Source organism: Anomaloglossus baeobatrachus, chromosome 11 (genome assembly GCF_048569485.1).
Source record: "Anomaloglossus baeobatrachus isolate aAnoBae1 chromosome 11, aAnoBae1.hap1, whole genome shotgun sequence".
Taxonomy (NCBI): domain Eukaryota; kingdom Metazoa; phylum Chordata; class Amphibia; order Anura; family Aromobatidae; genus Anomaloglossus; species Anomaloglossus baeobatrachus.
The window spans coordinates 134892714-134907929 of NC_134363.1; the positions used below are offsets into that span (position 1 = coordinate 134892714).

At 42.6% G+C, this 15216-nt stretch overlaps 1 protein-coding gene across 1 annotated transcript in view; it reads left to right on the forward strand.

Annotated features, from left to right (window-relative positions):
- NPHP4 (nephrocystin 4) overlaps nucleotides 1-14557 on the forward strand; it is a 355418-nt gene extending 340861 nt beyond the window's left edge. The window contains exons 29-30 of the mRNA XM_075328429.1: nucleotides 9369-9509; nucleotides 12753-14557. Of these exons, the coding sequence (XP_075184544.1) occupies nucleotides 9369-9509; nucleotides 12753-12923 (312 nt within the window). The 3' untranslated portion in view covers nucleotides 12924-14557. The remainder of the gene's footprint in view (nucleotides 1-9368; nucleotides 9510-12752) is intronic.
- The last annotated feature ends 659 nt before the right edge of the window (nucleotides 14558-15216 follow it).

The window sequence follows — 15216 nt, forward strand, 5'->3', positions numbered from 1 at the left end:
TTTCACATTCCACGCCACACAAGCAGCAGATCACAGGTCACTAAAAGAGGATTGCCTAGGACACGAGTTTCACAAGAGCATGACTAGTTTTTTTTTTTAAGATCTCCTTACAAACTCCTAAGCTTTAAATAGGGAGAGACCAGCTATGGATGGTAATCAGCAACCTGACTCTCAGAAGAGCCATACACTGCTCCAAAAGGATTAATTCCTGCAAGGCTGGGAGCAGTGGAATCAACTCAGCTGACGTCCAGCAGAGCTGAGCAACTTAAATGGAACCTGGTTGCGTGTAGGACTCAGTAATGTGAACAGGGTCCTATACCGTTACTGTAATCCACGAGTGCGGATCCGGACAGCGCATTTCAAATTGCTTCCTTTATTGTTTTTTAACCCATTTTGAGAATTTGATCAAAATAATTAATATTATTACCCACGGAGAACCCACTTGAGGGCTCTTTCAGATGTCCATGATCTTCGCTCCGATCACAATGCACGGACTGACCACTCATCTCCTGACCTGAGGATGACCGCTTTATATATTTCAATGAGGCTGTCATGCTCGGTATGGGAGTCGTACGCTCAGTCTGTGCATTGTGATCCAAGATCGGACCGCTGATCTCGGATGTCTGAAGGCCCTAAAGAAAGGGTCATGTCAGCCTATGGGGGCTTCATTATAAGAGGGGTCACTGATGAGCAGGTGCTACATCAGGATCACAAATCGCTTTCAGCTCCCATACATTAGTAATAATATAATAATATTTCTTCATTTATATAGCACTATTAATTCCACAGCGCTTTACATACATTGGCAGCACTGTCCCCATTGGGGCTCACAATCTAAATTCCCTATCAGTATGTCTTTGGAGTGTGGGAGGAAATCGGAGTACCCGCAGGAAACCCACGCAAACACAGGGAGAACATACAAACTCCTTGCAGATGTTGTCCTGAATGGGACTAGAACCCGGGACCCCAGCGCTGCAAGACTACAGTGCTAACCACTGAGCCACCGTGCCATCCATATCTGTCATTGTATTGTTTTATGACTTTTAGTGGGGTCTGATGTGTGTGGGAGAAGCGCGAATTTCCCATTTTTATTTGGGTTGGCTCAAAGTGTAATCATTGGTCACTTAGGACTTCTTCATGCCTAATCCTTTATTCCTCTCCCTCCAACTGGAATTGAAATATCTATCCATTCATATCTATGGGGGATGTCAAGTCTAAAGCTAATGCACTATTTCCATTGCTGGATCCTTGCCGGATACAAGTAACCCAACTCGAATTGTGTGATGTGACAGCTGGATGTGTCGAGTCGCTTTCCGATGGATGTAACATTCATGGGATTGCTTGGACCCCTATTGATTTGCATTGCTATTTAGTAAATCAAGCCAAATTTAGATCAAAATGTGCCTTATTTTAATCGAAAGTCTGTAAAATCAGGCACAAAAGTGAGACTTGCTGTAGTTGGTAAACTTGAAAGAACACACCGGCATAACAAACACTATGGAAGAGAAGGTCGGGGACAACTGGCCTCCAACACCAATACATAACTTAAAAACATGGTGAGAAAAAAACAGAAGAATCAAAAAAGATTAAGGCGCTATAAGCTTACGCGTTTCAGATACAGCTTTGAATAAGATTGATTCATCGGAAATGCGTAAGCTTATAGATCCGTAATCTTTTTTGATACTTCTGGTTTCAAACATTACGCGTTTCAGGTTTACAACTCTTATTCATAGCTGTACGTAAGGGTTGTTAATCCGAAACGCATAAGCTTATAGATCCTTAATCTTTTTTGATCCTTCTGTTTTAAAACATTACGCGTTTCGGATTTACGTTTCTTATTCATAGCTGTAGGAGGAGTTGTTAGCCGAAACACGTAAGCCTTTAATCTTTTTTGATCCTTCTGTTTTCAAACATAAGTTACGTGTTTCGGGTTTACAGCTGTTATAGCTGTATGAGTAATGGTTGTTAATCCGAAACGCGTGAGCTTAGAGATCCTTAATCTTTTTTATCCTTCTGTTTTTATCTCCATGTTTTTAAATGAACAGTGAACGTTATGATTCAACTTTTTTTCATTGGTGCTGGAGCCCAGTCCTCATCGACCTTCTCTAATAATTCTGACCCAGATACCAGCCTGAAATTTTTTTCAACACTCCCTGCACCACACCCTGACCAAACAAGGACTACCAGGGTTCCTATGTGAATTTTAGGCTATGTGCGCACTAGAAATGTGCAGTTTCTCAAGAAAATTTCTTGAGAAACTTCTGGGAGTGAAAGATTTCCAGACCTCCGGAAAAAATCCGCACCAAATCCGCATGCGGATTTGACGCGGATTTGCCGTGGATTAGCCGCGGAATTGCCGCGATTTGGCCGTGGGTGGTTCCCTGCGGATTTTTGCAGGCTGTACTGCCGAAATCCGCAGGGTACCTGCGGAAATAATGGACATGTTCATTTTCTCAAGAAAGTTTCTCGAGAAATTCTTCTCAAGGAAATTTCTTGAGAAAAATCCGCACCAGTGCGCACAGCTTTTTTTTTTTACCATAGAATTTGCTGGGAAAGGTCTGCACAAAGATTGCAGACATTTCTCAAGAAATTTCCGCAGCAAATCCGCGGGTAAATCCGCGGTTAAAAAGCTCTAGTGCGCACAAAGCCTTAGTGGTTTTCACACTGAATTGTCCTTATTGGAGGGTTAGGTGTCTTTTTCCTTCCTATCAAACACTGTGGTATGCCTAGTGAAGGGCCTTAGAGGACAGACACCATAGGGACACCAGAGAGAGAATCCCTGCTGACCAGAGACTAAGCATAGCACGGTGTATCTGCTACCCCTGAAGGGTTTCTTTAAAGGGAGTCTGTCACCAGGTTTTGTCTCCCCCATCTGAGAGCAGCATAATGTAGAGACAGAGACCCTGATTCCAGTGATGTGTCACTTACTGAGCTGTTTGCTGTCATTTTTATAAAATCAATGGTTTTTCTGCTGCAGATCTAGCGATCATGAATATGTTGGACTACCTGGCAGCAGGACAAGTAGTTCTGTAATGATAATCTCATGCTGATTAAAGTGTGGTTTTACAAAACTACACTGAGCAGCCCAATAAATGACATACGGCTGGAATCAGGATCTCTGGCCCTACATTATACTATTCTGATCCTATAATGATGTCAGGCACATTGGAGCCAATATGGCCTAAATAAAAACGAGGTATCACAACTTAAAGTGTTCTCTTTTTTAACAAGTGAACTGCACTGATAATATAACCCCTTCACAATTAAGTATAAGAGGACGTACATGGCCGCTTGGCAGCAGAGCGGCATTTCTAATTTACTGGCACATAATTGTCTATGAAGTTATAATGCATCTGTGACCTATCTCCAGCCTGAAATAAATCACCCGAGCTCCATCCATCATGAAGATTTAATTCCGTCTTTATTACCCTCCTATGGATTGTGCTAGATTGTGCTACAAAGTTTCAGAAGTTGTTTACCTAAACTTCTTCACTTCTTCCTCTTCGGATTTTATGCCATTCTCTGACTTTATGTTCCTGTCCAGAATATTTAAAGGGTTCCTTTCATTGGATTTTACAATAAAAATACCTTAAAGGGAATGTCCACATTAGGTTTATTGTTGCTGGGGACATGTCCTGGGGACATGATTTTATGAGACTTACTGCTACATAAGTATCATCGAACTTCAACCTGTTCTCAACATAGTTGATACAAAGGAATGCGTCAAGACCGTGGGAAAGTTGTCTTAGCAATTCGAGGATTTGGATGGACAGGTCTAGTCACATGCTCCTGTATCAGGTGAACAACCCCTTTAAAGGGAAACTGAAAACTTTACTCCTACTCGAATTATTTACATGAGTATGTAGCCCTTTAAAAGATTATTAAATCTATCCCTTTATTACCCCAGAGCCATGAAATCGTATTTTGAGGATGTTTAGTAATCCAGTTTTGAAGTTGTGTTAGAAAGTGCATTGGGACATGACGATGCACTTACAGCTTCTCAGCCCCACGCTGTGTTTCCTACCTAGCAACACCCTCTTGTGGCTGATTGACATGTCAGTGACCATGTACTAGAAGAAATAACCCGTCACTCTGCCACAGGAGGGTGCTGCCAAGTAGAAAATACAGCGTGAGGCTGAGAAGCTGTAAGTGCATCGTCATGTCCCAATGCACTTTCTAACACAACTGCAAAACTGGATTATTGACTAGCTTATCTTAAAGGGCTACACAATCATATTAATGGTTTGGGGTAAGATAAAAGTTTCTGACGAGTTCCCTTTAAAGGAATTAAGCTTTATTATTTTTTTATTTTTAATTAAGCATTTACAGTCATATGAAAAAGTTTGGGCACCCCTATTAATGTTAACCTTTTTTCTTTATAACAATTTGGGTTTTTGCAACAGCTATTTCAGTTTCATATATCTAATAACTGATGGACTGAGTAATATTTCTGGATTGAAATGAGGTTTATTGTACTAACAGAAAATGTGCAATCCGCATTTAAACAAAATTTGACCGGTACAAAAGTATGGGCACCCTTATCAATTTCTTGATTTGAACACGCCTAACTACTTTTTACTGACTTAGTAAAGCACTAAATTGGTTTTGTAACCTCATTGAGCTTTGAACTTCATAGGCAGGTGTATACAATCATGAGAAAAGGTATTTAAGGTGGCCACTTGCAAGTTGTTCTCCTATTTGAATCTCCTATGAAGAGTGGCATCATGAGCTCCTCAAAACAACTCTCAAATGATCTGAAAACAAAGATTATTCAGCATAGTTGTTCAGGGGAAGGATACAAAAAGTTGTCTCAGAGATTTAAACTGTCAGTTTCCACTGTGAGGAACATAGTAAGGAAATGGAAGAACACAGGCACAGTTCTTGTTAAGCCCAGAAGTGGCAGGCCAAGAAAAATATCAGAAAGGCAGTGAAGAAGAATGGTGAGAACAGTCAAGGACAATCCACAGACCACCTCCAAAGACCTGCAGCATCATCTTGCTGCAGATGGTGTCAATGTGCATCGGTCAACAATACAGCGCATGTTGCACAAGGAGAAGCTGTATGACAGAGTGATGCGAAAGAAGCCGTTTCTGCAAGCACGCCACAAAGAGAGTCGCTTGAGGTATGCAGAAGCACATTTGGACAAGCCAGTTACATTTTGGAAGAAGGTCCTGTGGACTGATGAAACAAAGATTGAGTTGTTTGGTCATACAAAAAGGCGTTATGCATGGAGGCAAAAAACACGGCATTCTAAGAAAAGCACTTGCTACCCACAGTAAAATTTGGTGGAGGCTCCATCATGCTTTGGGGCTGTGTGGCCAATGCCGGCACCGGGAATCTTGTTAAAGTTGAGGGTCGCATGGATTCAACTCAGTATCAGCAGATTCTTGACAATAATGTGCAAGAATCAGTGACGAAGTTGAAGTTACGCAGGAGATGGATATTTCAGCAAGACAATGATCCAAAACACCGCTCCAAATCTACTCAGGCATTCATGCAGAGGAACAATTACAATGTTCTGGAATGGCCATCCCAGTCCCCAGACCTGAATATCATTGAAAATCTGTGGGATGATTTGAAGCTCGGCGACCATCAAACTTAACTGAACTGGAATTGTTTTGTAAACAGGAATGGTCAAATATACCTTCATCCAGGATCCAGGAACTCATTAAAAGCTACAGGAAGCGACTAGAGGCTGTTATTTTTGCAAAAGGAGGATCTACAAAATATTAATGTCACTTTTATGTTGAGGTGCCCATACTTTTGCACCAGTCAAATTTTGTTTAAATGCGGATTGCACATTTTCTGTTAGTACAATAAACCTCATTTCAATCCAGAAATATTACTCAGTCCATCAGTTATTAGATATATGAAACTGAAATAGCTGTTGCAAAAACCCAAATTGTTATAAAGAAAAAAGGTTAACATTAAGGCTATGTGCCCACGGGACTCTGTATCTGCGGATTTTTCTGCATCAAAATCCGCAGCTTTCCCCCGGAATTCGCACCTTTTCATAGGTGCGGATTTTGTGCAGATTTGACGTGGATTTGATGCGGATTTGACGCGGATTTTGCGATTTTTTTTTTTTTTAAATTCAATTGAATAGGCAAAATCTGCACGAAAATCCGCAACAATAATTGACATGCTGCAGATTTTTCCGCACGAAAATCCGCACGATTTCCGCTGCGGAAAAATCCGCAGCGTGGGCACAGCATTTCCCAAATGCCAGAGAAATGGCTGGGGAGTAGCTGTGCTGCAGATTTCAGAAAATCCGCGGCTTTTCTGCGAGAAATCCGCGGCAAAATCAGCGCATTTTCCGCAGCGTGGGCACATAGCCTAAGGCTATGTGTCCACGGGAGAATGTAGCTGCGGATCTTTCTGCATCAAAATCCGCAGCTTTCCCCGCAAAATCCGCACCTTTTCAAAGGTGCGGATTTGCCGCGGATTTGATGCGGATTTTGGTGCAGATTTTTTTTTTTTCCCAATTTTAAAGCCAAAATCCGGATGAAAATCCGCAACAATAATTGACAAAATCCGCACGAAATCCGCTGCGGAAAAATCCGCAGCGTGGGCACAGCATTTCCAAAATGCCATAGAAATGGCTGGGAAGTGCCTGAGCTGCAGAAATCCGCGGCTTTTCCGCTAGAAATCCGCGGCAAAATCCGCACATTTTCCGCAGCGTGGGCACATAGCCTTAGGGGTGCCCACACTTTTTCATATGACTGTAATTTGTATTTAAACCTGAAAAATTGTTTTAAAATCCCCCAGAGAGTATTTGGTGTAGAACAACTGCTTTGGATACCCAAAGTGTGATATCTTAAAAAGAGACTTGCTTATCTTATAAAGGGGTACACAATTCTATTAATGATTTTTTTTTTGGGGGGTGGTAAAAGTTTGACAGGTTCCCCCTTCCCGTTCCTGTGGGTCTATGCCAGTCATCAGCCTCGTATAGTCCCTTTCTGTTTCCTTCCAGTAATGACGCAGATTGTGCTATATATATCTGTAGTTGGTGCAAGCACAGCATCCATATGAGCAGAGCTGGCGGGCACAGCTGGGGACATCACTTACCAGTCTCGGCCCACCTTCTGTAAAGCTGTGAACTAGAGGATGGGCCGCAGGGAAACAGACAAGAAGGACATTATAACACTCACCGTGTTGAGGCGGCGAGCGGGAGAGGAACCACTGGACCACATGGAGGGCCAGGACTTATCCTGTTGTGGGAGGATCTTAAATAAGTGCCTACCGGGTGTTCGTCAGAGCCGAAGATGGTGAAGATGGGTTTGGCTAAAGATAGACGCCAGGTGTCACTCCCAGGGCAGTGCCTGGTACTGTGGCAGCTGACGCACAGGGCAGGGACGGGCTCGGGTACGAACAGATAGAGTCTTTGTTGCAGGCGGGATGAGTGATGCAGACTGGACTGCTGAGGCAGGCAGGCAAGGAGGGTATGACCGGTACAGACAGGTATTGAAAGGCGGTCACCGGTGCAGGTAACAGGCACGGGATCAACAGGACCTGACAACTTGCAAGACACAAACTAACTGACTAAGTTGCTTAGTCACCTTCCCTAGTGTGAGGATGCCTTAAATACCTAGTGCCTCTTAGCTATAGGCTGATACGGACTTTAGACTATTAGTGCTCTGGCCCTTTAGGAGGAGAGCCTGTGTGTCTCCTAAGCGCACTCTTGGCAGACCCATGTGGCACACACGGGCCTGTGATCAGGAGGAGAGCACATTGAGAGCCGCAGGGAAGCAAAGGTGCGCGCGGGCCGGCCACGGCATTGAGTGAGTTGATGTCCCTGCTGGAGGGGATAGGCAGGGCCATGCAGGGATGTCTGTCCTACAGACATTACTTAGCCCCCATAAGTGATTCATGTTTCCCATGGGGGCCATAATGACCATCCACTTGATACTAGACAGGGACTTTAATTTTGTAGTTTCACAGCCCCCCGCATTAGTATGAAAGCCCTTGAAGAATCCGCTGGCTGTATAGTGATGTTACGTATCTTCTCGCTGTTTTTCTCCTTTAACTTTCCAGCTATTATCTTGCATTATGATAAATGACTGGAGCATTCTCCCAGAAAGGGATTATTACAAGCTGACATGTATAATTTTGCTGGGCTGTTCATTGTTAAAACAATTTGAGTTAGTGTGTCGAGCGGCAGATCCTGGGGGAGCAGAAATGAAACATTACAATCTGAAAATATTAAAGCTCTCATGTAATTTCTTTATAAAATTGCCGTGCAAGCTGAATAAGATGCCAAGGTATCCTGGAGGAAACGTCTTAACCAGTGTAAGCACGGCTCAGACTTTCCGAGAACTCGGCATAGTGTTGTGCTCGGCCGCATTATCCTGGGCTTCAAGTCAATCAATCTACAGCTCGACATACACTATCATTTTATTTCTCACTCCCATCTATGCAAAATTACGCAAATGGATCATCTTTTTTGACATTTTGTCATTTTGTGTCTGCAGCTCCTGTGCAGACTGATGCATCACCATAGTAACAGACTACAAACAAATCCTGTGTAGTCTAATTCTGTAGTCTCACATCTTTCCTATTGGCCCTTACTTGTTGCTATTCTATAATTATTAGGTTAGTAAAAAGTAGAAGACAGAAGGATGAAAGTAGTGCTGGGATCAGACTACATAGTATGTATTTGTAGTCTGTTACCATGGCGACATATTGACCTGCGTCGACGCTGTAGTCCACAAATATTTATCAAGTCAGTATCCAAGACTGCATAATTTCCCATTCTTAGATGTATTGGCACAATAAAGACAGTTTATAGCCAATGTGGGCACTCCCTTTAAATATATTTCTCCCCAATATGTATTTAAAAATGATCCCTTGATGCCTTTTGGTAATGGATAACTTGAGATAGATTGTGTGACACCAAATAGTCTCACATCACATTCAGCTTACACCACGGTTACCCCATATTAGTCACAATCCAGCTTACTTTTCTTGGAAACAGTCAACAAGAAGGTATAATGCTGCAGGATCACTTACATAATGGAGGATATCTGTACAAGACCTGGTATAAAAACTCCGGTCCCCAGAGTGCAAATCAAAAGGGCAAGCTCATGGCAGACAGGGGTCAACTAGGAATGCTGGGAGATTTCAGCTTAGAGGCCTGCAATTCTGAATTATTCTGGGTTTAATCCCTCCGCCCCTCCACAAACCAAGAGCAGATGGAAAATAGTCACTGATAGCGACAGGATCAGACTACATATTGCTTGTTTGTAGTCTGTTGCCATGGAGACACATAGATTTCCTGTATACGTAATATGGCAATGGAATAGTGCAAAGTAAATTTGCACTCAAAGATAAGCGGGTAAGATATTTACTGTATGATTCTTACTTTTTAGGCTTTCGAAATAACAATCTCTACCGGAGAGAAGGGGTGTAACAAAAGGATCACCTACACTAACCCGTATCAGACCAAGAAGAGGTACTCGCTGCACACCAACAGGGCCGACCTTCTGCAGTTCAAGGAGAACACATTTGAGGTAATGGTCTTCCTGTCTTCTTCTTCCTGATGATACTTTAAAGGGGTCGTACATTTTGGGGGGGATTTTTTTTTTTTTACTTGCATGCAATTGGGGCTAAACATTATTTTTTAAATTGGGTTTCATTAAGGCAAATGGTGCAAAATGTTTAAAGAGAATATGTCAGCAGGTTTGTGCTAACTCATCTGAGAGCAGCATAACGTAGGGGCAGAGATCCTGAATCCAACGATGTGTCACTTAGATTACTGGGTGCAGCCGTTCTGATACAATCAGAATTTTTAAATTTAGCAATGTAGCAGAGCTGAGAACTGTCACCGCCCACACCAGGCTGTGTATAGAGATTGTACATTGATAGTGAGGTGTCAATCAGAGGAGGGGGTGTGCCGGACTGCCGTTCGCGTGACATTATAGTCCGAATAATGATAAGGGTCCTGTTGCTTAAAGGGAACTTATCACCATTTTTTTCACTATTAAACCAAGTGTCACCTTCTGCAGCTCCTGGGCTGCATTCTATGAATGTGCACCTTGTGTCCTGACTCCCCTTGCAGATCCCGAATATAACTTTATAAAACCTGACCGTTAGGTATGCTAATGACCTGTGGGGCTCAGATGGGTATGCTCATTTTCATCTACTGTCCCTCTTTGTGGCCTTCTTCACCATCCTCCTTTCATGTGATTTTGTTGTCATCATGTACGCTGCTCGGCCAAATCTCACGTTTATGCAGTCATTCCCCCAGCTCGCGCAGGCGCAGTTCACCCTCGCACGAGCCGGTGCGATGTTTGTGTATGCTCGAGATTATAGTTGGGTACGAGGACGACGCAGGGGACGTCATGCACATTGCCGACCATAATCTCGCGCATGTGCAAACACCGCACCGGCTCGCGCGAGGGTGAACTGCGCCTGCGCGAGGTGGGGGAATGACTACACAAACGCGAGATTTGGCTGAGCAGTGTGCATGACGACAATGTCATCACGTCAATCATGAAAGGAGCATGGCGAAGAAGGCCACAAGGAGGGACAGGAGACGAAAATGAGCACACCCATCTGAGCCCCACAGGTCATTAGCATACCTAACGGTCAGGTTTTATAAAGTTATATTTGCGGTCTGCAAGAGGAGTCAGGACACAAGGTGCACCTTCATAGAATGCAGCCCAGGAGCTGCAGAAGGTGACACTTTTGGTTTCATAGTGAAAAAATTGGTGACAGGTTCCCTTTAAACAAACAGCAAATAAACAACAGATCGGACCTTGACAAAACAGTCATCCATGAATTCTATGACTTAACCCCTTCAGTATGCTGTCTTCATTTTACATAGCAAAACCTTGCTGACAAAGTCCCTTTACTGAAACCCAATTTCAAAACTATTTTTAGCCCCAGTTGCATGCATTTAAATAAGAAAAATAAATGCCCACCCCCCAAAGGTGGAGAACTCCTTTAAGGATGTTCTTGTTCGCTTCTGTTTCATAGTCCTTTCCCAGTCACAGATTGTACTTGTAAATTTGGGTGAAAAACAATGTAGCGATTGTCACCCATCTTTTAAAAATTCCCAAATGGCAGAAAAGCCTAGTTATGCACGAGCACACATAGGTGTGAATCTGTAGGGGGCGCAACCAAGCCCTGGAGCCTGTGGGATCCCAAACTAATCCCTCTGCCATGTATAAGTAGACCAGTTGAGGAGCCAGATTTGGCACTGGGGACCAGGAGCTTTGCGTACACACCCCCGCTGCCATATCACTATATGCTACCATTCTGGATCCTAGAAAAGCTGGGTGATAGCATAAAATGAATCTTCAGATATAGCAGATTAATCTCATGTGGGAAAACGTAGGATGGAGGACGCTGATCCAGAGGAAGGAATCCCACTGACCATAAAGCCATGTGCCATCACTATATAGGATGGGAATAACCCTTTGTTGTCCTTCATTTATCAAAACGAGAGGCATAGCCTATTATGAAAATGATCCCTACATATATTATGGAAATGAAAGTGACCTGTCCGCCATTTCTGTGGGAATAATGAATATTGCTGCAGTGAACCCGACAGGAGCGTGGCTGACGACCTTCCCTCTCGCCATTGTGCTCCGCTGCTTACATATTCCATCCGCTCCATCTAATTAAGACGTTCTAATTGCGGAGTACAAGGGGTCGTCCATACTCGCCGCCGTCACTTGTAAAGCCGGCCATTCCAATACGGAGCGACTTTGAAAGTGGTTAAATCAAGGTCTCCGGCACCTCGTAAATCAGTGCGCGTCGTAAAGCCATAATATTAGGAGTTTACAAGTTCCACAAGTTCACGCGTCCCCTAAATGTTTCATTAAATTTAGAATACAGCGCGGATGACTGTAATGGGATCAGTCTACATGGCAGAACAGAGGTCACATTTACACATGATACTTCCTAGTGCTCCACATCATTTACCGGAGACGATCCTCTAATAACATTGTTTATTTTCAGGTTTCGCTGCCCCCAGCGTAACCCTAATATCAATTCTAGGGATTTATTATGGCCTTAAAGGGGTTGCACTGCTTGATAAAAATTGTTTGTAAAAGGAAAGATCACATTACAATATACATTTGCCTAATGCGCTTTCATTAAAAAATGTAAACCGTTTCCATCACTCTCAGCCTTCATATCTGTGTGCTGGAGGTTGTGTAGTCCTCCATCTTGGCACACAGGAAACTGCTCTCCTCTCCCATCAGATCAGGTGACCAAAGAGGATGTCACATGATTCTGTTTGATTACCTGATTGGATGACAACTCAGATGGGAGGGGCAGCACCTTCCACTGTGCTGAAAGTGAATGTGAAAGTGAGGTGCTGAAAGTGATGAAAACAGTTGATATTTTTAATAAAAGTTTAATAGTTACATGTATAATTTAATGTGTATATTTTTAATTTTATCACAATGGGTAACCCCTTCCTGACATTGTAGTAATAAATCAGGTGCAGCTGTGTTATACAGCCGCCATCTGTTAATTACAGCAGTGTCCGGAGCTAGCTCTGATTACTGCTGTTTAACCATTTAGGTGCCGAACCTAACAAAGGCCTCCGTCGCTGCCATCTAGTTTGTCATATGAATCCCGGCCTGTTGAAGATTGTGATTTTACTATATAAAATTAAAAGTATTAATTAAATTAATTAACCTGTAAGGTAAAAAATGAAAGATAAAAGAAAAATTTTAAACCTTATAATTGACATTTTCTGGTCTCTGCATGTCCCTAAAAAATATATCCATTTATTGCAGGTGAGCGCTGGGGAAACGTACACGATCGGGCTACGCTTTGCGCCTGGCGAGGGCTGCGGACAGGAGGAGATTCTCATTTTTATCAACGACCACGAAGACAAAAATGAAGAGACGTTCTGCGTCAAGGTCAACTACGAGCAAGCTCATAAAAAAGATTCTGTAAAGGTGTAGATAAGAGGTTAATGAGGGGAACATCCTCCCAGATCCCAAAGTGCCACTTACTGTTTGCTGATATCCCTACATGCCCAAGAAGATCTCTGCAGACGTCTGTGCCAGGCATAACTACCTGATTGATGTTGTCATTAACCACACATAAGTCCATATCAGGCATACCTACTTTATTGTCATTAACCACAAAGAGGTCTGTACCAGTCATAACTACCATACTGGCATTGTCATTAACCACACAAAGGCCTGTGCCAGGCATAACTACCATACTGGCATTGTCATTAACCACACAGAGGTCTGTGCCAGGCATAACTACCATACTGGCATTGTCATTAACCACACAGAGGTCTGTGCCAGGCATAACTACCATACTGGCATTGTCATTAACCACACAGAGGTCTGTACCAGTCATAACTACCATACTGGCATTGTCATTAACCACACAAAGGCCTGTGCCAGGCATAACTACCATACTGGCATTATCATTAACCACACAGAGGCCTGTGCCAGGCATAACTACCATATTGGCATTATCATTAACCACACAGAGGTCTGTGCAGGCATAACTACCATATTGGCATTATCATTAACCACACAGAGGTCTGTGCCAGGCATAACTACCATACTGGCATTGTCATTAACAACACAGAGGTCTGTGCCAGGCATAACTACCTGATTGACATTGAAATTAACCACACGAAGGTCTGTGCCAGGCATAACTACCTGATTGACATTGACATTAACCAACATAAAAGGTCTGTGCCAGGCATAACTACCTGATTGACAATGATATTAGCCACACAAAAGTCTGTGCCAGGCATAACTACCTGATTGACATTAACCATACAGAGGTCAGTGCCAGGCATAACTACCTGATTGACATTAACCACACAATAGTCTGTGCCAGGCATAACTACCATACTGGCATTGTCATTAACCCTACAAAGGTTAGTGCCAGGCATAACTATCTGATTGACAATGATATTAACCATACAAAAGTCAGTGCCAGGCATAACTACCTGATTGACATTAACCACACAGAGGTCAGTGCCAGGCATAACTACCTGATTGACATTGATATTAACCACACAGATGTGAGTGTAGTAGATATCTTCCTCTGTTTTTTGCTGTGCCTTGTTTCACTGTGTGCAGATACTGACCAGCAGGGGGAGATATTGTCTATCCAAGCTCCTGGGTGGCTTTTAGACAACGCCACCTGTATCATTGTGCCGGGTGCAAATTTCTAGCTTGAGATCTGCTGCAGGCCGGTGGGGGATGTCGGAACTTGTGACAGGCAAATTAAAACTTTTTGTAGGTGTAGGATGCCAAAAACGATGTGAATTTTTATTTTAAATTATCTTGATTTTTATTTTCCATTCTTTTAGGTGGTAATGTCAAGCTCATAATAAAATCTATGAAATAATCAATTTGATTTTATATATATATATAAAACTCCGCTCTATTTTACGGCACATGTACAGTAATAGGTCGTATTTAAATATACTGCGTATTTTTGTGATGCAAGGTTTTAATGGCACTTTTTTTTTTTTACAGTTGATTTAAAAGTTTTATATTGTGCAAATATTTATTTTTATAAGATTTTATAACTTTATAATTGTTGAAGTGTTCACTTTATGTACAGCGTTTTAAATAAAGGTTTGCTTTTGCAGTTATATATGGATGACGTGGTGCTTGTTATGTGTCGTAGTCCATTAAATTATAGACACCAGTGTATGTGAGGGAAACCACATCCAAAACTGCAGCATTTTAGGAATTTCCCATAATTCCATGCTCTTCATGAATAAAATGTTCTGTATCTGCTCCTGATTCCTTGGTGCAGTTCAAAATTGGAGTGAAAAGGGTTAATAGACGGCGCTGCCGTAGAAAAGAGGATCCGTGTAGAAGGAATGATTTTATTTGTCTACGCGTTTCAAAGCCTTATGGCTTCTTCCTCATAGATGATTTGTCCTGAGGAAGAAGCCATAAGACTTCGAAACGCGTAGACTAATAAAATCATTCCTTCTACATGGATCCTCTTTTCTACTGCAGCGCAGTCTATTAACCTTTTTCTCTCCAATTTTGACCTGCACCTCCACGTGGGTTCTGCTGAAGACGTATTTACGCCATTTCAGTGGTTGTGACTCTCACAACCACACCTGGTGAGTCTACCCTTACAGCACCCTTGCAGACAGTGTTTTAGGATAAGACCCTATTTGCGCTTACTGTCTCTTCCTGACTTTTAATCCCTGATTCCTTGGTGTTGTGCAGAGTGTCAGTGTGCAGCGTAACACAAGGG